General features: G+C 36.5%; 1 protein-coding gene across 2 annotated transcripts; it reads left to right on the top strand.

Annotated features, from left to right (window-relative positions):
* Positions 1–8,826: 8,826 nt before the first annotated feature.
* On the top strand, positions 8,827–27,969 carry LOC110161109 (ERBB receptor feedback inhibitor 1). 2 transcript variants are annotated; one of them, XM_020925820.2, is made up of 4 exons: positions 8,834–8,991; positions 17,824–17,974; positions 20,429–20,484; positions 25,019–27,969. In XM_020925820.2, exons 2-4 carry the CDS (start codon positions 17,928–17,930, stop codon positions 25,939–25,941), a joined length of 1,026 nt encoding a protein of 341 aa, XP_020781479.2. In that variant the 5' UTR covers positions 8,834–8,991; positions 17,824–17,927; the 3' UTR covers positions 25,942–27,969. The 2 variants fall into 2 exon arrangements, with proteins under 2 accessions (XP_055021477.1, XP_020781479.2); XM_055165502.1 differs by lacking the exon at positions 17,824–17,974 and having other exon boundaries at positions 8,827–8,991.
* The last annotated feature ends 24 nt before the right edge of the window (positions 27,970–27,993 follow it).

Here is a 27,993-nt window from a genome sequence, read left to right as displayed (position 1 = left end):
ACCAAGACTAGAACAAGACTAGAGCAAGACTAGAACAAGACTAGACCAAGACTAGACCAAGACCAGACCAAGACTAGAACAAGACTAGACCAAGACTAGACCAAGACTAGACAAGACTAGAACAAGACTAGAACAAGACTAGACCAAGACTAGAACAAGACTAGAACAAGACTAGAACAAGACTAGACCAAGACTAGAACAAGACTAGACCAAGACTAGACCAAGACTAGAACAAGACTAGACCAAGACTAGAACAAGACTAGACCAAGACTAGACCAAGACTAGAACAAGACTAGAACAAGACTAGACCAAGACTAGAACAAGACTAGAACAAGACTAGAACAAGACTAGAACAAGACTAGAGCAAGACTAGAACAAGACTAGACCAAGACTAGACCAAGACTAGACCAAGACTAGAACAAGATTAAAGCAAGACTGAACCAAGAGTAGAACAAGACTAGACCAAAACTAAACCAAACCAAGACTAGACCAGGACTAGAATAAGACTAGAACAACAATAGAACAACAATAGAAAAAGCCTAGACCAGGACAAGACCAGGGCTAAACCAGGACCAAACCAAGGCTAAAGCAAAACTAAACCAGGATTAAACTAGGACCAGACCAGGACTAGAACAAAACTAGAACAAGACTACAACAACATTACAAGACTAGACCAGGGCTAAACCAGGGCAAAACCAAGGTCAAGGCACAATTAGACCAGGACTAGACCAGGCCTGAATAAATCAGAAGAGCTGACAGCTGTAGGGCTTTGGTCTTTTGGAGCAGGAAGTGCGCTGACCCTGTCCTGTGGGAGAGGGCCACACGGACACAGGGCCGCCTCTATTACATGAAAGTAGCGTGTGCCTGTTACTCTGCTGAAACTACTACGCAAATACATACACACCCAGTCCAGATAAGGCCCACGTTTCTGTGGAATAAAACTTAATACTTGTGAATTGGCCTATCACAATAACAAATTTCAAAGCGTGAGATCTTGCCACACAGCAATATTGCAATAAATTGTAAAACTGAAACTACTTTATGCCAATGATAATAAAGATAATTCTGGGAAACAGAAAGAGACAGTTTCATTAAAAATGCCTGAGCTTCAAAAAATAAACAGCAGAATTAACCAATAATTAGGCACAGAAGAATTTAAAGGTACAGTCCGGAGTGTTGGACATAGGAATTCATTTCCTAGTGAATATTCCATCCAGTTCTTGTATTTGCAGATGTCATAGTGCATGTCAATGGCCATAGTTATCCTGCCACTAAAAACAGTCTTACCCACTCCACAAAACACCTGAAGTAAAATTATTATTACACCAGATTGTCGGTGTAAATGTCTGTTTTGATAGAATAATTTTAGAAGTAAAACCAACCTTGCATTTCAAGGATTTATGTCAGAGCAGCAGCAGTGAGTTGTACTTCCTGATAGAAACCTTGGCAGCGGCGGACTGATATATGAGAAAATAGTCCTTCAACATGCGACAATTCATGCGATGCAAGGTTAGTTTTACTTCTAAAATTATTCTATTAATTATTCTATCAACACAGACATTCACATGGACAGTCTGGTGTAATAATAGATTTGCTTCGGGTGTTTTGTGGAGTGGGTAAGACTGTTTTTAGTGGCAGAATAACTATGGCCATTGACAAGCACTAGTCTAGCACCAGAGACCTCTGCAAATACAAGGACTGGATGGAATATTTAAAAAAGTGTCTCCACACGTCTCCAACACTCTGGCTCACAAGGGAATGAGGTCCTATGTCCAAAAGTACGGATTGTCCCTTTAAGCTCTGTAGTGCTCCAATATTATCATACTACAACAAAAATAACAAAAATCTGAACACTAAATTGGTGAATGGTCTCATTTTTATAAAGTGCATTTCCACCTTCAAGACTCTCAAAGTGCTTTACATGAAGGAATCATTCACCAATCGGCTCTATTCACGCTTACATCACAAACCAGAAAGACGGTTGGAAACGTGATAACAACTTCCGGTGGGCTCTGTTCATAGTAGTAAGTGAGGAAAATGAGAAAATGGCCCAGTTTTCTTCATCTCCATGTCATGTAGCGTTCAGTTATATTCGGCTAATCAACAATTACAACCATACCTCAGTTTTCATAATTTCATGCAATTAGAAGAGATGAGGCGCCAAATTCAAGATGATTCCAAACAGCACATACGTATGCAGACTTTATTTTACCGCTGATCAAATTTACTTCAATGGGTTTTATTTACCCTGCATATTAGGCTTTAGCTCTCAAACAGAAAACACTCTGTTCCACCTTGTGATGTCACGTGATAATACAGGGAGTGCTCCAGTATGTTTTTAAACTCTGCACACTTTCACTAGAATCATTTGGATAATTTCAGCCCTGGAATTTCCAGTCCCTGCTGAAAAGAAGATAAACAGTAGCTGATAAGTTGAGAACTACTACAACATGGCATCACAAGGTGGAACAGAGTGTTTTCTCAGCCTAAATATGCAGGATTTGTGTGTTAATCATGTGTGAATAAAACAAAACACAACTCCGGTTATGTTTTTAAGGAGGTAACAACATTATAACATGGCACAAGGTGCACTATGTAACTTTTTGCTACTTTAACCTGCTTGTTACTATGGATATGTCGTTGCTTTACCTATAATATTCCACATTATGACATTCAATTACAAGTGTTTTTTTATAGCTCAAAAATACCTATAAAAACAGACATTTTGACTGTGAGAGGGGTCACCTCTCCATAGATCTGACCTGTAACTTGGTCTGGTTTGGTCTCCATGAAGATAGAAAGGTTTAATGCCATACTGTGAAACATTCCAGACAAACATCTCCATGGAGAAACGTATTTATTTGAAGGACCCTCCACCAGAAAAGTTACACAATGCATCTTTAAATGGCCACAAGAGTAAATTTTGCGTAATACAGAACCTTTAATCTGTAAAGAAACCCAAATAGCTTCTGGTTCCTCTTTGTCTTTATCACTGGTTTTATGTACTGGTCTTTCTCCATTAATTAGTCACTCAACAGGAAGCTGACAGATCTGTTTGATAGGTGACTGTTCTTTTGAATAAACAGACTCCCATTGATACTGGAACAAAGTCAGTGGAAATACCCAGGATGTGATGAGAAACAAGGGCAACAATCAATTTTCTAAGTAGTCTATTGCATGTTATGTAAATTTGCACAAACCATTCATATACTGGGTCAATCGAAACCAGTGGCGGAAGAAGTAATTTTGTTACTTAAGTAAATGTACAGATACTGAAAAACATCACTTGTATATTAGTATATTTAACTACAAATGTGTTAAAAATAAACCTACAGATTTTCCAGCTGGTCTCAAACGATAATAAAAATACTTTTGCTTTTCAGTCCAGTTAAAAAATGTAGTGGAGTAGAAAGTAGAAAGTACAGATACCTGCTCTCAAATGTAGTAAAGTAAAAGTAAAAAATGATTTTGTACAGATACTAAAAGACTTCAGACTTAAGTATAGTACTTTACTACTTTTACTTCATTACTTTCCACTACTGATCAAACCCACTTCTGAAATACAGGACTTAAAAGCATGTTAATATTACAAGTTTTACTATGTTTTTAATAATATTTAAGTTTTATACCACAATTATGTGTATAGAATTTTGATTTTTGTAAATATTCTGTATGTAATAGTCATAGTTGTAATATTTGTAGTACTTTTAGCTTGTCGTGTCAGTATTTAAACCTGTAATTGCTGCAATACTATGGTGGCTGGGTGGTAGTAGTAGTAATAGTACTAGTAGTAGAAGAAGTAGTAGTAGCAGCAGCAGAGAGAGAGAGATATACTTATTGATCTTGATGGAATTTATAGTAGTAGTACTATTAGTTGTTGTTGTTGTAGAAGTAGCAGTAGCAGCAGTAGCAGCAGTAGTAGTAGTAGTAGTAGTAATAGTAGTAGTAGTAGTAGTAGCAGTAGTAGTAGCAGTAGTAGCAGTAGTAGCAGTAGTAGCAGCAGTAGCAGCAGCACTAGTACCAGGAAGAATCAGTAAGATACTTTTTAAGTTGATAAAATCCAGACACTGTTTGTTCAAAAGTATTACCCCTGTATCTTTATTTTTATACATGTAACTTTCACCCAGAAAAAAAAAAAAAAAAAAAATCATGTTTAAAAGGACAAAAACTAGACTAAAGCAACAAAAGTTACTTTTTACTCTAGTTTGGGTCCATAATCCATGTTTACTACATTGAGAAGCTACCTATATAACCCTCTTTGGATTAAAAAAAAAGTTTTATATTGTTATAACAATGTTTTATATTGTTTTATATATATTTTTATTCCCCAAAGTTATGGTAGAAAAGGTAGCTGAATACTATAGGAGCATACTAGTTGTATTATCGTAATAGTTGTAATTGAAGAAGATGCAGTTTTGTCGTGTCAGTAATAGTAGATTGTTGTGTAAGAGTTAGTACTAATTCAAAAAGGATGATCTGCCAAAACATAATAATATAAACATAAAATAAGTACTACAAGTAAACAATAAAAATCATAAAAAGTTAATCATTTATTTGTAAATTACAGCCCAAGAGCTCCTTCGTTTCACATGCGTCACTGACAAAAACAAATTGTGATTGAACGATGCAACGACGCAAGAGAGGGAGTGGTTAGCTGACTGATATTCATCTGTATAAAAAAACACAGAGAGATATTCACGCAAAGTTTCATTATCCTTAAAATATATGTGTCTTAATGTTTGTTTCACTGTTGTTTCTGCATTTACTTATCACTAGAAAAGAAAAAATCTGATCAGAAGAGTGGAGTTTTCTATTCTTCTCATTTGTACCATGCAATTTGAAGCGTAATTTTTCATAAATAAATTTCTGTATTTCTTTGATTTTTAAGTACATGACTATATTCTGAAAATTACCAAATGAAAAAGTAATTGTACCAGGATGCAGTAGCTCAAAAATCTGCATATACTGTATATTTTTGGTATACTGTATATATTTAGTTACTTCTGAACACTGCTTATAATAATAATAATGTAATCTAAGACCTTTACCTTTTGTGATTTTGTGATTGCATCAGACCTTAAATGCACATTACTGTCAGTTTATCTTTTTTTGTATAATAGCATTCAGTCTTTAATCCCCATGTTGTCTGTGTGGTTAAATCATAGCCTGTGTATATAAACCCTCTTTATACACTGATCTCTGGTTGAATACAAGCACTGAACTCTCACCCAGAACTAGAGGGTTCAAAAACAGGCTCTAGTGGCGTTGGTGCCGGTGCAGTCCGCCCACGCGTCTCAGCTGGGGCAGTCTGTTTACTCCTGTGTTTGAAGGGCAGGTTCCCAGAGGACCACAGAGAACCAGGACAGAGCCAGAGCAGGACTTTTACCACGACATACGCACGTCACTGGGACTGTGAAATGACCAAAGCAAAAGATAACATCAATTTATATCCATATTAGGGCAATAGCTTAGTAGCAGTAGTAGTAGGAGTAATGGTAGTAGTAGTAGTTATAATAGTAGTTGTAATAGTTCTAATAGTCGTACTAGTATTAGTAGTAGTATACGTAGTAGTAGTTGCAGTGAGACAGATAATATGATTTTATATCCATACTACATCTCTAGGTTATCAGTATCCAAAAGGAAAAACTACTTTACAACTATAGTAGTAGTAGTAGTAGTAGTAGTAGTAGTAGTTGTAGTAATAGCAACAGCAGCAGCAGTAGTAGTAATAATAGTTGTAGCAGTACTATTAGTTGTAGTCGTCGATGTCATAGTAATAGCAGTAGTAGTGGTAGTAGTAGTAGTAGTAACAACAGCAGCAGTAGTAGTAGTATTAGTTGTAGTCATCAATGTCGTAGTAGTAGTATTAGTAACAGCTGCAGCAGTAGTAGTAATAGTTGTAGTAGTAGTTGTAGTCATCGACGTTGTAGTAATAGTATTAGTAGTACTACTAGTAGTAGTAGTTGTTGTAATTGTAGCAGTAGCAGTAGCAGTAACAGCAGCAGCAGCAGTAGGAATAGTAATAAAAGTTGTAGTAGTAGTTGTAGTTGTAGACGTTGAAGTAACAGTATTAGCAGACATACTACTGGTAGTAATTGTAGTAGTAGTAGTAGTGGTAGTACTAATAGTTGTAGTAGCAGCAGCAGCGGCAGTAGTAGTAATAAAAGCTGTAGTAGTGACTGTAGTTGTCGACGTCGTAGTAATAGTATTAGTAATACCAGTACTAGTAGTAGTAGTAGTTGTAATAGTAGTTGTTGTAGTAGTAGTTGTAATAGTAGTTGTTGTAGTAGTAGTAGTAGTTGTTGTTCTAGTACAGGGGACTCCAACCTGTAGTTTGGGAGCTACCAGTAGCTCTCCACCCTCTTCCAAGTAGCTCGCCAAGAGGTTTTACATATATTAAACGTATTGTGCTGAATAAAAAAGCATTGATTAATTACATGTCTATTATCATTGTATCATCTGGAAACCTTAAATACTAACGAATAAATGGACAATGGTTTATGTTTTATAGGCATTTAACTGTACCCAAAGGCTCCCCCTCTTTCTTATAATCATCTACATTTCTTGGGGCCACTAAAATTAGTAGCTCGCTGGCATTTTTGTAAAGGTAGCTCATCGGAGGAAAAAGGCTGGAGACCCCTGTTGTAGTAGTATTAGTTGCAGTAGTAGTTGTTGTAGTAGTAATACTTTTAGTGTACCTGGTTCAGTGTATTTACTTCTGTGTTTGAAGCTTTACACGCCGTACAGACACCATTAGGACTCTCAAATGACCAAAGCAAAAAGTGACTCAGCCAACATGATTTTATATCCATACTAAGTCTCTAGGTTATCTGTATCCAAAAGGCAAAACTATTGTTACATATAGACTATAGTGATAATAGTAGTCGTAGTAGTAGTTGTTATTGTTGTTGTAGTGTACTAATAGTCCGTAATATACTTTTACGATACCTGGAGCAGTTTGCATCTGGACAGGGCCAGGACTTTTACACCCCATACAAATGTCACTGTGACTCTGAAAGACAAAAACAACAAGTGACTCAGCTAACATTATTTTATATCCATACTAAAACAGGTTTATCAGAGTACACTTAAGAGTTAAGACTTAAACTTTATTGATCCACAAGGGAAATTATTTTAACACTGTAGCTCACACATCACAATATAATATAAAAACAGAGAGCGACAGGATAAATGGCAATAATACATTTGAAATAAGTAGCAAAAATAGTGTCAAATAAGTCATAATTATATAAATGTACATGTACAAGTAAAAATCCGATAGTTATAATGTTCATAGTTGTTGATACTTTGCAGTGATATCAAACTGGGGGTGTTCTACATGTGTCCCTATGGTGGAATGTGTTGCAGTTACCTTGGTGACACACTGCACCAAAGTAAAATTCTTTCAAAAAGTTTTAAGTCTAAAAATTAACAAAAATGTAAAGTGGATTTAAACAGCTAATTTTCACGAACAGCTAAATCAGTTCTTTCTGGTCAGATGGTGTTAAACAAAGTTCAGATTAAAGTTTAACTTGAGAGAGAGCTGCAGACAGAGCAGAGCCTACAGTTAGCATCACACCCCCAGTTAATGACATCAGCAGCAAAATATCTAGTATAATATTATTTATTACTGGGTCGGTTTGCAGCCGAGTGTGAAGCGGCTGGAATGAGGATCAGCTCCTCCAAATCCAAGGCCATCGTTCTCGACCAGAAAAAGGTGGCTTGCCCTCTGCATGTGGATGAGTTCAAGTATCTCAGGGTCTTGTTCACGAGTGAGGGGAGGATGGAGCGTGGGATTGACAGGTGGATCGGTGCAGCGTCAGCAGCGATGTGGTCGCTGTATTGGACGGTTGTGGTGAAGAGGGAGCTGAGCCGAAAGGCAAAGCTCTCGATGTACCGGTCAGTCTATGTTCCTCCCCTCAACTATGATCATGAGCTCTGGGTAATGACCAAAAGGACGAGATTGCAAATATAAGCTGCTGCAATGAGTTTCCTCCACAGGGTGGCTGGGCGCCTTAGAGATAGGGTCTCCTGTTAAGGTTAATGGATATTGTGCACTGTCCCTGTCTCATTAAATAAATAAACAAGTCACACGGGAGGAGCTCAGATTAGCGGCGCTGCTCCTCCATGTTGAGGGGAGCCAGCTGTGGTGGCTCGGGCATCTGTTCCGGAACGCCTTGTCTGAGAGTCCCTGCTTAGACAGCTGCCCCCAAGACCAAGCCCCGGATAAGCGGAAGAAAATGTATGGATTATTTTTTTTTATTAATTATTATAATAAACACTCAAAGACACTGTAGAGAACAAGTAAAAACATTAAAACAATCACTAAAAACACTGTAAAATATATAATTACTAGTGTAGCCGTACAATAGTTTACACATAATCTTACCAAATAACAAAAACAGTACTAACGTTGGTCCCAGTGCAGTCATAATAGATTCCAGACACAACACTTAGATTTGGTATTTGTTAATATTTACTTATGTACTGTGACTTTCAGGTGGAGAATTTCGTGCGTAAATTGATTTAGATTTGTCCCGGAATACACCAGGCGTCTTCATTTGTATAGTCTCTCCACACTTCCACACACTTTACAACTGTTTTGCTGAAATACGTAGACAATTTAGCCGCATCCTCTTACTAATATTAGTCTTGTATGGCATTCCTCTCTCTCGCTCTGATCCAAGTGGTTGTTTTCCTCATAGTTCCATGGTTTTGGAGGAATTTTTCCCTTTAAGGAAAGCGGGGCGGAGCCTGAGCCGAGGAAGGAGCTGGAGAGGTTTATAAAAGGAGAGAAGGAAATGCGCGTCACGGTGACAAAAGTTGTGTGTCCGCCCCGGAGTGTTGTCAGAACTGGGATGTGCACATGGTTCGATGCTCGCTGGGAATCTTGCTGCGTAAAAGCGAAGAAAAACGCGGAGTTTGGCGAGAAGTCATTGGATAAATGTTATTTGGCCGATACAATGGGAGTAGCCAGCCACGTTTTGCGCGGTAAGACATGTTTAAACTATTATTATCACGGACCAATTGGGAATTAAAATCAAATTGAATTGACAGTAGCATCGCTGAAGACTCAATACAGCCACATAATCGCCTTTTGCCAAATTATGGGCAAATCTAATCAATTTTTTCAGATATCCATAAACCGTGCGTAATGCGATTTCTGTGCGTAATTTGGAGTTCTTTGTGTACATTTCTTGTCTAGACTTTCCAATTACACCCAGTGAGAATATCTGCCGAGGCGGTGAAGATTTATACCACAAGTGGGCGCAGTGCTCTATAATTTAGTGTCTATGTTAAGAATATGAGTTATGAGTTTGTAATAACTTGATTATAATAGGCCATAATAAGGAATTGAACTTGAACCGAGCAAAAACGTAAATAAAACTGCGTCAAGTGGAATATTATAATTATTTAGAGTAAACCATTATGCTGCAAACAGTCTATAGAATTTCTCAAATAAAAATAAGGGCTTAAAAAAGACTAAGCAACTAAATCAAGTCTGATCTGTTTAACAAGTTCCAAACCAAAGTTATATCAGATGTAAACTTGAACTTGTCCTTTAAACTATTGTAAATACTGAACATAATTTCTCTATCTCCAAATCTGAGTGAATGCATTGCCTTTTTTTTTCTTCACCTCTCTGACCTCAAAATGCTTACTGATTCACCCAGATTTAAAAATTCCACGTAATTTCTTCCATCTCATAACAGCGCTAATGAATGACCTGAAAGGCAAAACTCCAGAGCAATACAAAACCAGGTTAAAACTATAAATAGATTTTGTTGTAAACTTTGCTGAAATAGTTTTTTGGATTAAATTAGTAACCTTAATAACCTTTGAGAACACAACAGTATCAAGTACATGTTTTTTGTTGTTTTGAATTTATTATTACCATTTGTTTTAGACCAGGACTAAAGCAGGATGAACTAAATAGTCTAAGTCTAATGTTTAAATGGGAAACTATGCAAGTGTGACCTAAACTGAGCTTTAAGGGAGAGCTAAAGGGCTAGGACTAAAACTAGAATAGTACTAGACCAGACAGGCATAAACTTGGACCTAGTCAAGCCACAATATCAATGTCATACCAGGACAAAAGTGGACTACATCAGATCTTTACCAGGATTTAAGTCATTACTAAACCACACTGGGACTAATCAGGGCTAGTTTACTCATTCTGTGTCATCTAAACCAGGACTGAAAAAAGGACTGAACCAGGACTGATCCAGGGCTAAACTAGACCAGGACTAGACCACAACTAAATCAGGAGTTGAGCAGCACTGGATCAAGACTAATTCAGGGTTAAATTGGGACTAAACTGGCCTCAAACCAGGACTAAACAAGCACTAGACCAGGATTAAACTGGGATTAAACTGGGATTGAACTGTGAATAAACTGGTACTACACCAGGACTAGACTAGGATTAAACCAGCACTAAACCAGGACTAGAATAGCATTTGACCAGCACTAAACCAGCACTAAACCTGGACTAGACCAGGACTAAACCAGAACTAGAATAGGACTTGACCGGCCCTAAACCAGCAATAAACCAGGCCTAGACCAGCACTAAACCATCACTAAATTAGCACAAAATCAGGACTAAACTGGGCCTAAAGCAGGACTAAAGCAGGACTAAAGCAGGACTAAACCAGCACAAAATCAGGACAAAACTGGACCTAAACCAGGACTAAATCAGCTCTAAATCAACACTAAACCAGCACAAAATCAAGACCAAACTGGGCCCAAAGCAAGACTAAAACAGGACTAAACTAATACAAAATCAGGACTAAAACAGCACTAAACCACCACTAAACCAGGACTAGACCAGGACTGAACTTGGCCCAAACCCTGCCCCTTGAGCTTTTGTAGACACCACACTCTTGAACTCTTTTGACTTGCTGCTCTCTCATATTGTTTCCGGCTTGATACCATTATCTCGTGTTTACAGTCTTTATTTCCTCTTCGTGCTGTAATATCTCCACAAAAGCCTTGTCAAAACCAAACCCACTGAACCTAAACAGAAACTTGGAGACCTGAAGGAAGGAAAGCTCTTGATTTACGTGACGCAGCACACATCTTTGTCAAAATTACTGGTGGACAACATTATCTTAGCTGTAGAATGTGCGAGTCATTGTTAAGCGTGAGCAGCAGACGCCTTCTATTGTCCCAGCGAGATGTTTGTGGTTTAAAATATAATAGCGACAACAACGCAGTCTCGTGTCTCCGGATTTGGCCAGAAGCATGCACCGATACTTTTTGGGATTTGCTTTGCTTGTGTGCAGCTAAATCACAGTTCAAATAAGGACTAAACCTAGACAACAAGATGTAAATTATAGTCTGTAGAAGCTAAAAGTTCTGAATAATCAGTTTATTGTAGAAGGACTTGGTAGGATCTTGGTAAGGAGTTTTGTCACGAGACCGAAACTGCAGACTGCAGAGTTTAGGTGCAAAGGAATAGACTTGATACTCAATACTGATTCCGATACCACAATGATAATAAAAACACTTTATTTAGACAATAGAATGTGATTTTCAACATTAACTCATAGTACTTTCTTAGTCTCAGTCTTATATCGGTGTAATCCCTCAGTGGTCCAGGTAGGTTCCACAGTGGTCCATGTTCGTAAACTAGTCTCTGTGCTCTTATACTTGTTCTAATGCACCTCAAGATCATTCTAAAGCTTCAGGAAAGGTTAATTTCTGTCCTCTGAAGGTGACTTTTTTAGTGTCGATAACTGCTCGAATGAGTATCTAGTCTATTACTACTACTACTACTATTTCAGTATTGACTAATATCTGATTTTTTTATACTTTTGAATCCAAAAATGGCAAATTTATGAACAAAAATAGCTCTATATAATGCATAAGAAAAATATTGTTCTAATTTACTGTAGAAACCTTTATCGCAACCATAAATAATCATCATTAAGTAATAAATATACCAATAAATCAGTCAGTTTTTTATCAAGAGTTTTTTTTTATTGCTTGGATACATGACTCATTTCCTTTGTTGTGAAAAATAGAACAATTTTGCAATAGCATAATTTATATCTTGCGAGTAAATACCGTAGTAACCATTAACTACAATAACTAGTGTCATTCGTGGTGGTACAGTGGTATATCGCTCAGGCAATATAGCTAGAAAGTTTCAGGTTCTCTGTATCTAATGGGTTTTCTACTTTAGTTTCCCTCATAAAGCTTCCACCATTGCGCCATCTTCCATGCGAGGTGCCCTTGACCAGATCCTGGATTAAAGGTCCTATATTATGCATAATTTACTATTGTGATCTTTAGTCATGTTGGAATGTTATTACCTCATCAAAACATACCTGGAGTTGTGTTTGCTTCATTGACCTAACCCTGTATGATTAGTCAGTCTAAATCCCCAAAGCTCAAAATGCTCTGTTACACCTTACGATGCCACGAAGCAATAGTTTTCAAGCGACCATTTAGTTTTTGTTAAGTAGAGATTTGAAACTGCAAGGGTGAAATCATCCAAATGAGTCTAGTGAAGGTGTCTGGAGTTTAAAAACACACACATTATTACCGCACAACTCCAAGTATGTTTATGATGAGGAAACATTATAACATGATCAGAAAATTGTGTAATATGGGCGCTTTGAGATCTAGATACTCGATCGGCCTACTTTTCCAGGTTGTGTCAGCTGTATTGATGGATATACAGAGGTCAAATTTGCCCCAAAAGAGCCAAAAAGTCTTCCTTAATCAGTTCAGTATTCAGTAGATGGAACATTTATTTCTACCCTGCTTATTCAGTACTGACAAATTAGCTGTTTATTTTACATTTGACCCTTTTCAAATCACTCCAGCACCATTATTCAACCTCCTCCAAAACCTCCTGAATCTCCAATGCTTTCCTCCCCACATAAACAAACTATTTTCCTTCACTTTTTTGCGCCGAGCTCCATACTTCGGGCTGGGTTCCTTGTCACCATGGAGTATTCCTGTGTCCTAACCTCCTGAGATAGTTCAGGCTGCACCAGACCCACACAAAGCGCCCATTCACGGCTCAGAGTGGCCTCATTCAGGGCAGTAATTGTGGGTAGAATCCGTAATTGTTCAACCCTCTTCCATCTCTGAGCCCCACTGACGGATATGACGCCACATAAGGTTGTTTTAGGCCCATAAATATTCAAATGACAGCTCCTTGTTGTGGGTTTGTCATTGAATTATGCATGTTTCAGATAAACGCCCAGTCAGAGAGAATAGTGGCGTTATGTAACAAGGGTTGCTCATGGTTTATTCAGCAGTTTTGAAGAGGTTTAAAGATCTACTACAACGCAAATTGCATCATGAAGGATTGTGATTAGGGCCGTGCCTCATTTCTCTTTCCTCGCCTCCTTTTACGTGATTCCTCTCCTCGATTCGTCAGGAAATTGGGTGAGGAAGTCCCACCCACAGAGGAGACACAACGAGGAAAGAGGATGTAAAGTTTGATTAGTTTATCTGATGTCTGCCTCCTTAAACCTCCCTCATGTTTACTCCTTCTGTGGTTTTCTTTGGGACACCACTTCATATGAGCCATTTGATTGACAGCTGCAAAATGGAGGATCGAGGAGAGGAATCAAGGAGAAAGAAGCGAGGAAAAAGAATTGAGACGCATCTTTTGAGAATCCATCGTAAAACGGTGTGGTCTTGGGTAGGGATGTAACGATATTCAAATCTCATGGTACGATATTGTCACGATATGCATCTCACGGTATGATATTTATTGCGATATTTTGAAGAAAAAACATGTTTCTTCATGTTGTTTGCACTGAAATGAATCATGGGATATGTAGTTCCCGATGTTTATAAGCTGTTGCTACTATAAAACCATGCATTTCAGCAAAGCAACTTGTAATCTGATATATTGCGAGCCCACGATATTATTGTGAGACTTTTGACGATACGATATCACAGTATTTCGGTTATTCTTACATCCCTAGTCTTGGGTTTTTCATCCAGGTAGGTTCCATGTGCGTTTACTAGTCTATGTGCTCTTATACTTGTTCTGATACAGCTCAAGATCATTCTAAAGCGATTCAGAAAAGGTCCTGCGAATGTGACTTTTTTAGTATCGATACCTGCTCTAATTTTGATACTAGTTTGTTTTAGTATTGAGTAGTATCAGATTTTAGTAGATAGTTAGAAATATCAGGTTAAAATATTGTGCAAAATGTAAATAATCTGTAACAAGACTCATTAAAATGAATAGAAATGTCATTGTATAGTTAGTACACTTACACACTCAATTGTTTTGCAGCATTTTAAACTTTTTTTTGGTATTTTTAGGCTAGATACAACAATGCTCAACACTCTCATCTTGATTTTCCACGCATTTGAAATTGGGAATAGATGTTAAGTAGATGGGAATAGATAGACTTAGACATTAATTACTTGGACACAGTAACTCAAACATCACAATATATTATAATAACAAAGAGAAACAATATAAATGGTAGTAATAGATTGTAAATAAGTCACAAAAATAGCAAGAGACTGATGTTAAATAAGGCGTAATTAGATGCATGCATATTTACAAGTGAAAATAAAATAGAAATAGGTTATAAAAATTAAAATAGCATTACAAAGATAGGGACTACATGCTCAAAAAAGTGTTATGATGCTTTATGTTTTATGTAACAAGTAAACTGTGTTACATAAATACAGAAAACACAGTGCTCCAGCTCGCCATGATGTGTTCCCCGTGCAGAGACAGCCCTTTCTTTGACACTGGGGCTGGGGTCTGGTCCTGGAGCTGGAGGAGGAGGAGGAGGTGGTCCCAGAGCTTCAGAGGAACGCTATACAATATCCCTTGTTGTTAGTGAGGATACAGGCTGTCCATGTGGTTTACGGTCAGGACAGAGGGACAGAGGAGGACACAAACCCCCCATCACTAGAGAGGCTCCTTTTTCGACTGGTATTAAAATGCTCTATCATCATGGAGACCAAACTAGATCAAGTTACAGGTCAGATCTCTGGAGAAGCAACCCCACTCACAGTTAGAATGTCTGTTTTTCTAGGTGCTTTTGAGCTTTAAAACCACCTGTAATTGAATAAATGTAAAGTACAGCTGTTTAATTCAAGGCAGAGCAATGACATATCCATAAATACAAGAAGGTGATGGACCCCTAATCGAGAAGTTACATAGTGCACTTTTAAATCTCCAGGAGATACTTTAGTCAATATTTTGGTCAATCTGCTGCCTAAAAATACACACAAAGCTTTATATTTACACTTTAATATGAAGAGATAGCTGCACAAAATGTGACTACACTTCTCTCTTATATGTTTATGGTAAAAAATAAGTAAAAAATTAAAGTTTGTAGTTAAATTAAATAACATTATTAAATAATACAAATTGGACCTACTTAGTTTAGAGTTTCTATTGGTTGCTGTTTTATCTGCACCAACCACGATCTCTACCTTTCTCATTAAACTATATGTTGGCATTGTACTTGAATTTGTAGTATTAATACGAATAGTGAGAAGGTCCCAGACTTTAGGGCATTTCTGTGATGAGTTTCTATGTTTTGACCTTGTGGGTATTGTTGTCACGATACTAAAATTTCAAAAAAGACTATTAGTATATTATATATTAGTAGTTTTTTTAGTATGTGGTCTTACATTTTGGTTTCAGATACAGAAGACTATTCCAGAAGTCGATTTAGTCACAGATTTTGAAGCAGGATTTATTGTTACACAGACACACTGCGATAAACGAGAATATTGAAACTACTACTGTGCCACTGATACAATAACAATAATGCAAGATAATCCCAGTAAACCTTTTTTAAATAGACAGTATCATTAAAGGCCTGAGCTGCAACATTTAGTGTACTATTATTAGACAATAATAAGCCACAGAAGTGACTTATTCAACCTCAAATGTAATTGTATTAAAAAAAAAATACCCCAAATCTACACACTTTTACTACAGATGTAACAATATTGAAATGTCTTGGGACAATATTTTTTACGATATGTGTTGTGGAGAACAAAAAAATGTAAATATGCAACTCTTTCGTTTTAAAATGCCTTGTCGAGCCTTTGTTCGTGTCCTAATCCAAAGAACTAAGATTGAAAAGTGCTTAATAACAGCTATTTCTTCATGTGGTCTGCACTGAAACAAAGCAAAGGATCATCGTATACTCTAAGTAGGTCCCTTGTTTTTAGCTCTTGCTGCACCATAACAATGAATTTAATCAAAGAAACTTGAAATTTGATATACTGTGATGGCCCACGATATTATTGTGACACTTCTGACGATACGATATCACGTTATTGTTACATCCTTAAACGGTACAATAAATAAATATTAAACCCCAAAATATATTGTTCCAGCTTTCATATACTGAACGATAAGTAAATATAGTGATTATGGTGATAGGCATATTTAGGATCATTATTTATAATGCCATAGAACTGTAAAATATTAAATAAATGTAAAAAATTACTTAGATTTAGGCCTGTCACCATAATTACTATATCAATTTCAAAATATGATACTGTAGCTGGAAGAATATATTTTGAGGCTCAACATTTATCGTGTGTACAGTTTCTTTAAATGTGGGGAGATTTAGGTATTTTTGTTGTAATATGATAAGATTTGAGCTGTAGAAGGTTGAATAAGTCACTTCTATGGCTAATTACGGCTTCATTCTGATATTTATTTGTTGCAGCTCAGACATTTTTGAATGATTTAGACAATTTTGGATTATTGTTATTGTGTCAGTTGCATAAAGTAGTTTCAATATTATAATTTATCTCAGTGTATCACTGTAACAATATATCATGCATTAAAATGTGTTATCATGACAGGCCTACTCAGACTGATCCACAATGTTTATTACATTTTGACTTAGTTGGGCAATAAAACTCACTTCTGAAAAAGGATAATATTTGAAAGTGCTCTAGGCCACTTTGTCCAAAGTAATGCATTAACTGACATTACAAAATCATCTTTCTCCGACAACACAAGCAGGTAACAAAATATTTTCAGGAATTTAAAAAAGCAAATTTAAAGATGCATTGTGTAACTTTTCTGGCGGAGGGTCATCAAATGCTTTTCTCCATGAAGATGTTATAGCTTTTTCTGGAGTGTTTCACGGTATTTTATCACATTAACATGCTCTGTTCCAGTCAAAAAAATAAATAAATAAAATAAATTAAACCTTTCTATCTTCATGGGGATCAAGTCAGACCAAGTTACAGGTCAGATCTGTGGAGAGGCGACCCCACTCACCTGTCAGAATGCCTTTTTCTCGGTATTTTTGAGCCATAAAACCACCTGTAATTGAATAAATGTAAGGCGAATCTGTTTAAAGTCATACTGTGGAACATTCCAGGCAGAGCAATGACATCGCTATAGAAACAAGCAGGTGATTAGACCCTCAGCCGAAAAGTTACACATCTTACCTTTTAAATAAATGAAAAATATGAAATGAAAAAAGTGTGTAATATTCCAAGTAAGGCATTCATTTTCTCCTCACTGAACAATTTTAGCATTAAATTTCATCAACAGAGCAGCAGACAAAAACTGCGTAACATTACATCCACCTATGTTCTTGTCTGTACAGTCTTTCCCAATGCAGCCTGTATGTTTGTTTTACCTCATGGGACGACCTTTGACCCCTGCAGCTGCGTTTGTACATTCAGTCCCAGATGTGCGCTGTTTACACTTCTCCTCATTCCTTCATTTCTCCCATAATCCCTGATTCAAACCACATGTGGAGAGATTTAGTTTATTTTACAGTCTGTAACTTGTCAACATGTTTAGCCATTGGGTTTGAAGTGCTTTTGTCTCTGTTTCCTGCACAGTTTGTTGGTGTGTGGCCTGAAGCAGTAATGGAGCGAGTCCTGTACCGATATCAGACAACTTTTGATGCTTTTTAAAAATACAAAAATATATTTACGGTGTCAACATGGCTGGGAATGAGAATAACCTATGGGGACAACACGGTCTGAGCAGGTGAGTGGTTGAAAGTTCATATCATATTAAGCTATTTTATTGATTTAGACTTAGACAAACTTTATTGATCCACTCGGGAAATTATTTGGACACAGTAGCTCACACATCACAATATAATATAATAACAAAGAGAAAAAATATAAATGGTAGTAATAAATTCTAACAAGGAGCAAAAAAGAGAGCAAGAGACTGCGATCATATAAGACATAAGTAGGTTAATGTATATGTTCAAGTCAAAATAAAATAGAAAAATAAGTAATAAAATAATAAATAAAATCTCAGCTATATATAAGAGGTCATTAGCCAGGCTGGCGCCACCTAGTGCCTCCGCTCAATTTCATTTTTCTCCAGCGACAACGTCAGGAATCGGAATACACTAGACTATTTGCAAGAACCCCAGAAGTTGTAGACCGTGCACCAGCCAATCAGCAAAGAGCTGTGACGCCATGACATCAAACTCAAGCTCCTGTCTGGGTCCCTTTTGTGGTTCAGCACAACAGTAAACAAAGCGGTCGAGATGGATGTAGACGAAGACATATGTTCTGTGTTGGCAACGATTGCTGAGATCGAGAATTTAAAGGTGGAACAAAGAGAATGTTTGGTGAATTTTATCAAGGAGAAAGACGTTATTTCTCTTCTTCCTACAGGATTTGGCGCATTACATACGTCACGACCAAATATCAGCGACTGGTTAAATAAAAACCGCCTACTGTCGAGGGAACAATTCTAATGCTGTGAGGTCAGACAGTTTCCACGAAGTGAAACCGGCTGATGAATCAGGCTAAGAAGTCATAGGAAGACAGTGCAACAATTATTATAGCAACAACAATTATTATAATGTTGTTTTGTTATCAAAAATGTATCTGGAGTTGTGTTTTGTTTCATTCACACATGTTTAAAAACACACAAACCCTGCATATTTAGGCTATATTATTCTCTCAAATATAAAAAACTCTGTTCCAACTTGTGATGTCATGCATCCAGGAAGTGCTCCACTGTGTTTTTAAACTCCACTTTCACTAGAATCATTTGGATGATTTTGGCCGTGGAATTGCCAATTTCTACTGAACTAAAGGTAAAAACTGTTAACTTGCAAACTTCCCCTTCATCACATCACAAGGTGGAGCAGAGCATTTTGAGCTTTGGAAATGTAGACAGACTAATAATAAAACATTACTCAGACATGTGAATGAAGCAAAACACAACTCCAGATTTGTTTTTGATGAGGTAACAACATTCTAACGTGACTTAAAGCTCACAAGAGTCAGTTTTGCGTAATTAGGACCTTTGCGTAATCAATGAATCTTATTTTTGTACTTCATCTATGATAACTATCCTTCCTCGAGCTACTTAGTGCTTGTCAAAACATTACAAGTCTGGAAAATCTTAACTAAACATGTGTCAAGTCATTTATGTGCTCGCATTCCATACGCTTACTTTGATTTTAGAGTTTGGAAAATGAGACGGTACCTGTCAAATGCCTAAAGATGCACTGTATAACTTGTCTCGTTGAGGGTCTGTCACCTGTTTCCTCCATGGAGATGTGCCTAGAATGTTCCACAGTATGTCCTAAAGCTATGAATCTCCACGGAGACTTGCAAGCCAAATTACAGATTAGATTTGTGGAGAAGCAACCCCACTCACAGTAAGAATGAATGTTTTTTTAAAGATATTTTTGAGCACTTAAACACCTGTAGTGGAATAAACGCAAGACAGATTAGTTTAATGCCGTACTGTGGACAATTTAAAGCAAAGCATTAACATCTCCATGGAGACAAGATTGAGGACCTTCTCTAGAAAAGTTACACAGTGCACCTTTAAAAATTTCCAAGCGTGAACTTAAGTTGTGATTTAGCTACAAATATTGCTCCAACCGAGTAAAAAAATTTTAAAATTGAAAAAAAAACAACAACAACAAAAAAAACACTCAAAACCTGGAGTAAAGCATTGCCATGCCGATAAGTAGGTTACAGCTTTTCCATAAGAAAAGTTACATAGTGCACAATAAATGCATTGACAGTATTTTGAATGTTAAAAAACTATAAAACCAAACCATAAGATGAGTGGAAAGGGTTAACATTTCATATTTAGCCCTAATAGTCTGATAAATTCTACACATGTAGGTCCTGTAAAGTCATGGAAAATTCAGGTTAGGTCATGAAAAAGTCATGGAAAAGTTTCGAAATTTTGTCAGTGAAAGAGCAGGAACCCTGTATATAGCATTACAGAACTAAAAAGTAGTTCAACCAAATGTGTAACAACATGACTGAGTGAACATATGATTTCCGACCGTTGTAAATGAATAGTTCTTATATAATAGGACATCATAGTACATGTTTTGTGCATATGTCCACTGTGTTTTTGAACATGTAATGGGTCACTACAGAGCCCCATGTGACAAATGATTGACTCTGACCGTGAACAAACCTATACTGAACCCGGGCTGTTTTTCAGAGACTGCTTCGGACTGGACATGGACCACAACCTCAGGGGCCTCCACAAGGACTTTGGTGAGTATTATTGCTCTATAGTTTATACTTTAAAGGTCTTATATTAGGCAAAGTTGACTATTGTGAGCTTTAAGACGTGTTTATAATGTTGTTACCTCGTCAAAAACAAACCTGGAGTTGTGTTTTGTTTGATTCACACGTGTTTGAGTAATCCTTAATTACTAGTTTGTCTTCATCTCTAAAGCTCAAAATGCTCTGTTCCACCTTGTTGACGTAGTTGTTTTCAAGTTAACACCTACCTTTTACTTTAAGTTCAGTAGAAATTGGCGATTCCAGGTCTGAAATTATCCCAGTGGTTCTAGTGAAGGTGTCTGGAGTTTAAAAACACAGTGAAGCAGTTTCTGTGTTACCACATGATGACATCACAAGGTGGAAGAGAGTGTTTTCTGTTTGAGAAAAGAACTCAGCCTAAATATGGAAGATTTGTCTGTTAAACATGTGTGAATGAAACAAAATAAATCTCCAAGTATGTTTGTGATGAGGAAACAAGAGGGATGTAACAATATCCAAATCTCTCAGTATGATATTATCACGATATGCATATCATGGTACGTTATTTATTGCGATATTTTGGAGAGGCTAATATAATTTTAGGACACTTTTTTGCTTTTAAAATACCTTGACAAGATTTTGGTGTGAATTATTTCCATTATAATCCCAAGAATTCAAGTAAAAAACATACTTCTTCATGTTGTGTGTACTGAAATGAATCATGGGATATGTAGTTCCCGATGTTTATAAGCTGTTGCTACTATAAAACCATGCATTTAAGCAAAGGAACTTGTGATTTGATATATTGTGACAGTCCACAATATTATTGTGAGACTTTTGACGATAAGATATCACAATATTTTGGTTATTGTTACATCCCATCCCTATGAAACAACATTATAATACAGATCAGAAAACAGCGTAATATGGGCGCTTTAATGTATTTGTCTTGTATATCAAAATCAAATAATATTCACAGGTTAAATGGTCGCCATGAGAAAATCACAAATTTAAAATTTGCTTTCCAGTTTCCACTCTCAGTTTTTAGGTGAAGACTGTGAACTCTTTATTTATCCTTGGGGATGTTATTGTTTTGCCTGGAACGACACAAAGTCATAAAACTCAGCAGACACCGGCGACTCCACCAAAGTATTTTCTGACAATAAAAATGGGTCTGGAATTTAATAAATGAAAGGTGGAAAAGGTTTAAACCGTGCACTGAAACATTCCTGGCAAAGCAATAACATTTTCATGAGACAAACGAGTGATGGAGCTGTCCCAGTGTAGTGCACCTTTTATATTAATCTGTTATGGAGTATTCTTTCATCTCTTGTGTGTTTATGGATGTGACTGGAAACTAATCCAGCCTGTTTATTTTATTCACATGCACAGTTTAAAAAAATAATAATAATAAAGTGCAAAATCAAAGTCAAGTCAAGTCAAATCCAAAAATGTCTCTATTACAGTTTGTTCAGTAGAAATTATTTCCAGATTAGTTTTGTAACAATAGTAACATTTCAAACTTTACTTTCAATACTTAGGAATCGATACTGAATACCGATTCCGATGTCACTCTGATGATAATAAAAACTCTTTATTTAGACAGTAGAATGTGATTTTCAATGTTAAATCATAGTACGTTCTTTTATATTCCTATGTGGTCCATCTTTGTAATCCCTTCAATCATTTCTGTCCTGTGAATGTGAATTTTTAGTATTTACTGTATTAGGGATGTAACATTAACCGAAATACCGTGATATCATATCGTCAAAAGTCTAACAATAATATTGTGGGCTGTCACAATATATCGAAATACAAGTTCCTTTGCTTAAATGCATGGTTTTATAGTAAAAACAGTTTATAACATCAGGAACTACATATCCCATGATTCATTTCAGTGCAGACAACATGTAGAAATGTTTTTTACTTGAATTCTTGGGATTATCATGGAAATAATTCACACCAAAATTGTGTCAAGGTATTTTAAAAACAAAAAACTGTCCTGTCTATAATTATATATATACAATAAATATCGTATCGTGAGACACATGTCGTGATAATATCGTACCGAGAGATTTGGATATCGTTACATCCCTAGTATTTATACCTAATTTTGAGTTTTAATATCGATTAGTATCTGATTTTCAATACTTTTGACAAATCCAGATAGAACTTAAAGGTGCATTTTCTTGTGGAGGGTCCGTCAAATGCTTTTCTTTAGGTAGATTTTAGTTTATGCTTTGTCTGGAATGTTTCACAGTATGATATTAAACCTTTCTATCATCATGGAGACTAAACAAGACCAAGTTACAGGTCAGATCTGTGGAGAGACAACCCCGCTCACAGTCAGAATGTTTGTTTTTCTAGGAATTTTTGTGCTATAAAACCACCTGTAATTGAATAAATGTAAAGTGGAGCTGTTTAATGTCATACTGAGGAGCATTCCAGGCAGAGTAATGACATATCCATAGAATCAAGCAGTAACCAAAACGTTACATAGTGCACAGTGTTTAAATATTGCCTAAATAAATGAAATAAACAAAAATCCTTGCCAGTAATAGGCCCCAGTGTGTGTGTGCCCAGCTGGTGAGACATTGTGAAAGGCAGATAAAGCTTTAATCTTCGTGTTGTGGCGTTTTGACAAAGGGGGCGAGAGGTTAGGTCTTGAGTTTTCTATGTTTTCAGTTGTGCTTCCGTCAGAAACAAAAACAAGTCTGTGGAGAGCCGCCCACTGACGCTGGTATGTGCCCTCCTACAGACCCACGAGAGAGAGGAGAGTCCGCTTTAACTCCTGCTCCAAATATGTTTAAGAGTTATGTTATTTATTGGTCTGGAAGGAGATGGAAATATGGAAATGCTACTTCGATCTGCAATGTCCCGATGTTTCCGGGTCACCATATGAAACCACTGCATTTGATTTTACAGTGTATCAGTGACAAATACAAAGACTGAAGAATATAAACTATTAAATTTGTTAACAATTAGAATGTCTCAGCATTGTTATGTATAAATCTGTAATATTAAAAGGGCTCTTGTGAGTTCTATATATGATTATTAGTTTGTTTATTTATTTATTGAGACAGAGACAGATTAACCAGATTAACAGGAGAGATGCTTTGTACCAGGTTGTAGCACCTTTATTATTTTAAGTTGCAAATTAAGTTAGTTTTCCTCCTTCCTAGTCATTCATCCATACTCCTCCACAGTTGTTTATTGTTACCTTTTGCATCCTTAATTTGGTTTAGAATAAATTAGTTTGAGTTTTTCTGAGCTATATGGTGACTTTATTTCTCAAGCTTTTGTACATATAATGATTAGTGCTTAGTCCAGTTTTTAGAGCTGTTTTTAGTGCTTTATCTAAGTTTCATCAGATCCCAAAAGGGTTCGTTAAACCATGGCAGTCTCTTTTTATGTGATTTTCTCTGTTTTAATTGTGTGTGTCTATCAAATTAATCCTTTATAGCAGTTGTTATATTATTACATGTGTGATCACAATTTTTACTAACCATTTTTCAAGCCCAGTCTGTAGTCTTTTAGCTCCTAACCTGTCCACTAGGAATGTCAGAAGTATTGGAAATCAGATTCTAATTGATACTAAAATTGGTACTGAAACTAGTTACTAATTTAAGCACGTATCAATACTGAAATTCACATAACTGGATAAAATTTGACCTTCCTGAACAGTTTTATCTTAAGTTTTATGCGAGCTCTAGTAAGAAAGACCACATGGTAAAATAAACAAGTTAAAAATTATAATATTGTCTAAAAAAAGAGATTTTAAAATGATCATTTTGGTATCAAAATCACAAATCAAGTATTGAAATCGAGTTCATGCACCAACTAGGACTGTGCAACACATTTCTTGTTCTGTGTTTTTTTCTGTAATTACAGTGTAAATATCCTCCTGAGATCTGGTCCGATCATTTGTGTCCATTATAGTGGACTTTGAGTTAACCAGTTGTTCTTTTAATTGTTTTGAGATAGACTGTTAATGGGGGGACTATAGGTTTCTCGGTTCCAATGCCTAAATGTCTAGGATAAAAAATGAACTCAGTAGGAGTTAGTTTGTGGCTACAGTATGATTAAAAATAAATAAATAAATAAATAAATAATTAAAATGGAGTCTAAAAAGTTTTTGAGGCAACTGTAGAAGCTTGTCAGAGATGTTGGTCTTCAAAAAAGTTTAATTTAACACCAAAATGTCCCCGGCGTCCATTACAGAGGACATGTTACAAATTAGAAATAAAAATAAAATGAACAAAATCTAAATGCTAAAGTGTTCATTTACCTCCAAATAGACAGAAAATCACAAAAAATATATATATTGCAACATACTTTTTTCTTCGGGTCCCAGGAGAATATGACAAAGAAAGATAATGACAAATCCACAACACAAAACACAACACAGAACAATAAAAGGCCAAAGTTAAAGTTGCTTGTCTTGCCACAATCAAATACATTTTTGGACACTATTTGACTGAAATTACATAAAGTAGTAGAGAGTTTGGAATCTAAACTAAACCGTTTCCTCTCTCCTCCACAGCTTCTCTCTCCCATCCGCCTTACTTCTCCGACGCTTACCTCGCCTCTCAGCGTCTCCTCCGACCTCCACAAGAGGGGGACCAGGTCGTGCCTTCAGCCCAGAGAGGGTGCACCGTCTTGAGACAGCGCGCGTCCAAACCCTTACCGCCTCTTCCAGACCCCGAGGAGCTCATGTCTGACGAAGCCGCAGACCAAGAAGTGGAGTTTTTCACTAGTGACCGACGATGCCTGCTCCCGAAGTCCTTCCCCAAAGCCCCATGTAAAGGAAGCAGTAATGTCAGCTCTAGACACAACGGGCAAGTGAACTACGCTTATCAGGATGCATCTTTGCTTGATAAAGACAGTGGGAATATGGCGTTTTCATGGCCTGGATGCGATGACAGACTACCAGCTAGAGGCAGCCATTTCCCTGCGAATAACTGGGATAACGGAGATGCATTCTGGGGCAAACCTGACGATTTAACCCCGAAAATGCGCTTTTCTTGCTCTGTTCCTCCTATTCCCGACGACAAACCAGAAGTCCCACCGCGCATACCGATCAAACCTAAAAACCTGACTTTTTCGAACGACGATAAACCCCCGAAAATCCCACCCAGAGTCCCGCTGGTACCACCCTGCCCCCCCAGAACGCCAAGCCCGAAAAGTCTGCCCATCTACATCAACGGAGTCATGCCGCCCACGCAGAGTTTTGCTGCTAACCCCAATTACGTTAGCAAGACTTTACAGCGCCATCACAGTGAAAGGGTGCCCAGTACGACACAGTCTTCACCGTGTATAGTGCCCATTTTAAAAGATGGAAGGCAAGCCAGTACCACACACTACATCTTACTACCTCCAGGGGCGCCGGCAAGCTCAAACCGGAGAGACAGACTGCAAAGTGAACCGACCAGGAAGTCAAACGGCGGCTTCTGGAAAAAACGATAAATATAATAATATAACAGTATGAAATGGACATTAAAGGGATGTTATGAAGGAGGTATGAATGAGGTCCATAGTCATTACAAGACGGTTTAAGCAAATAGGAGGAGTGTCTGCTACTTTGGGGTATTGAAATGCTCCAATCAGGTATGGCTGTATGACCACAGGCCCAGAATATTGCCCTGTACAAAATAGACAAGAAATATTGAGTAAAATTATTTAAAAATACCAGAAGACACTTTTAGAAACCTTTAAAAGAAACTATAATTGGAAAAAATGACCACTAAAAGACTAAAAATAGGCCATTAGCGACATTTATGCTACACAAATTATACAAAATTTTATTACTATTATTGTTTAAATTACTTAAATTAAAAAAATATATAAATTTGTACCATCATAGTTTCCATGGGACCTATAGGAAACACTGTAGTGGTCTCAGAAATCACTCAAGTGAGAGAAAAAAGTGTTTCTGGAAACATCTACTACAGTAGGAGTAACTGGACATGAGATTTGATTTATAATTTGTTCTTCTGAAGAACAAAATGTTAAACCATATCTCATATTTACAGGTCAAACCACAAAAATGAGAAAAACTCAAAGTATTTTTGGCACTCACAGTGGAATGAGTAACCAAGAGGACACTATAAAATGTATTACTAAGAGAAGAACAATTTTATGACAAATTTACTTTATAACACTTCAGGGAACAAATATATTTAACCTGTATCATCTTGGACCGAATTTGAACAATACTAAAATCTAACAAACTGGGAACATCCTCAAATAACTTCTCCTCTTGTTGAGCCTGTGGTCATAGTGCGATACCTGGTTGCTATGTTGTATTATATATAAAAGGGATTAAATGGAGTTTGTGAATTAATCTTATCACATTATAATTAAGCGATAAGAGCTTGACATCTGGACATAGTCTTAACATGACTAATTACAGGGAAGTTGATACTGAAAGAACTTCTCGTTCCTTGTATTTTAAAGTGGTCCAGATCGTCAGCTCTTTTCTTGACTTCGATTATAGTTATCGTAATTGACGACATATAATCCCTTTAGGATGTAATATGTTACCTGCCAGTATTCCATAGTAAATCAAGAAAACTAACATTCCAGTATTTTAATCAATGTTAGAGAGATATACCTCCTGAAACCTCTGTGGAGTGGTTGGCCTTTACTCACTGATCACTTTATTTGGTACACTGTTTTTGTTGTGCTTCTAAATACGAGTCACATTACAGCAAAAAATCCACAGGACAAAAAAGGAATTAAAAGAAACTTGTAACCTAAAACTAAACTAAATGTGGCAAGTTTCCTGAGTATTATATTAGAAGCGAATTTGAAGCATTATTGGTGTACCTAATAAAGTGTCCGTGTGTGTAGTGAAATGAGCCTTACCAGGACTGAACTCTTAACTGTGTACAAGCTGGGCTTGTACAGACATGATGTGTCTTTTTACAACTTGCTGCTTCAATTTTACTGTAATTAAATGTATTTATAGACTTAATTAAATTACAATTTATCAAACGTATTTTAAAGAAACAAACATGTTATAGTCAATTAGTCACTTAATTGAATTTATTTTTAAGTATTTTACTTATCGTTATGAAATCATCTTCACCAATAGATCGTTAATGTAGTTTTAGTATTTTCACCTTTAATAGGCAGATTATTATATAAACAGATTATATAATATAATTTTATATTATCATATAAACAGTGTCCACACATTAAAATCATACTAGTTTAGCATCAACTTTTCATGGGTCACTTATAGTCTCAGATACACCTGGAAACCTCTTAATATAGGCTTTTATATGAAAAATGAAATGTGTTAAAATCAGTAAAACTGACTCTAAAAAGCAATGGTAACTTCAGTTGATCCGTCCTAATGTAGATATGTTTCATTGTCAGTGTTTACAGCTTCCTCTGTACATTATATTGGTAATTTTGTCTTAAGGTTTCTGAGAGTATTGTAACATTTGTTTAATCTATTTATAGAAATAAAGTAACTTATTCATTCAATGAACCATTGGAGTCTGTCTTAAA

The sequence above is a fragment of the Boleophthalmus pectinirostris genome, unplaced genomic scaffold (assembly GCF_026225935.1).
Source record: "Boleophthalmus pectinirostris isolate CB_2022bp ecotype Guang Dong unplaced genomic scaffold, ASM2622593v1 HiC_scaffold_8, whole genome shotgun sequence".
Classification (NCBI taxonomy): Eukaryota; Metazoa; Chordata; class Actinopteri; order Gobiiformes; family Gobiidae; genus Boleophthalmus; species Boleophthalmus pectinirostris.
This window is presented reverse-complemented; position numbering and strand designations above follow the sequence as displayed.

Coding starts and splice junctions, on each gene's coding strand:
- LOC110161109 (XM_055165502.1), top strand. CDS start 8,945: ATGTTATTTGGCCGATACAATGGGAGTAGCCAGCCACGTTTTGCGCG. Junction 8,992..20,428: donor AGCCAGCCACGTTTTGCGCG/GTAAGACATGTT, acceptor GCTGTTTTTCAG/AGACTGCTTCGGACTGGACA. Junction 20,485..25,018: donor GGGCCTCCACAAGGACTTTG/GTGAGTATTATT, acceptor TCTCCTCCACAG/CTTCTCTCTCCCATCCGCCT.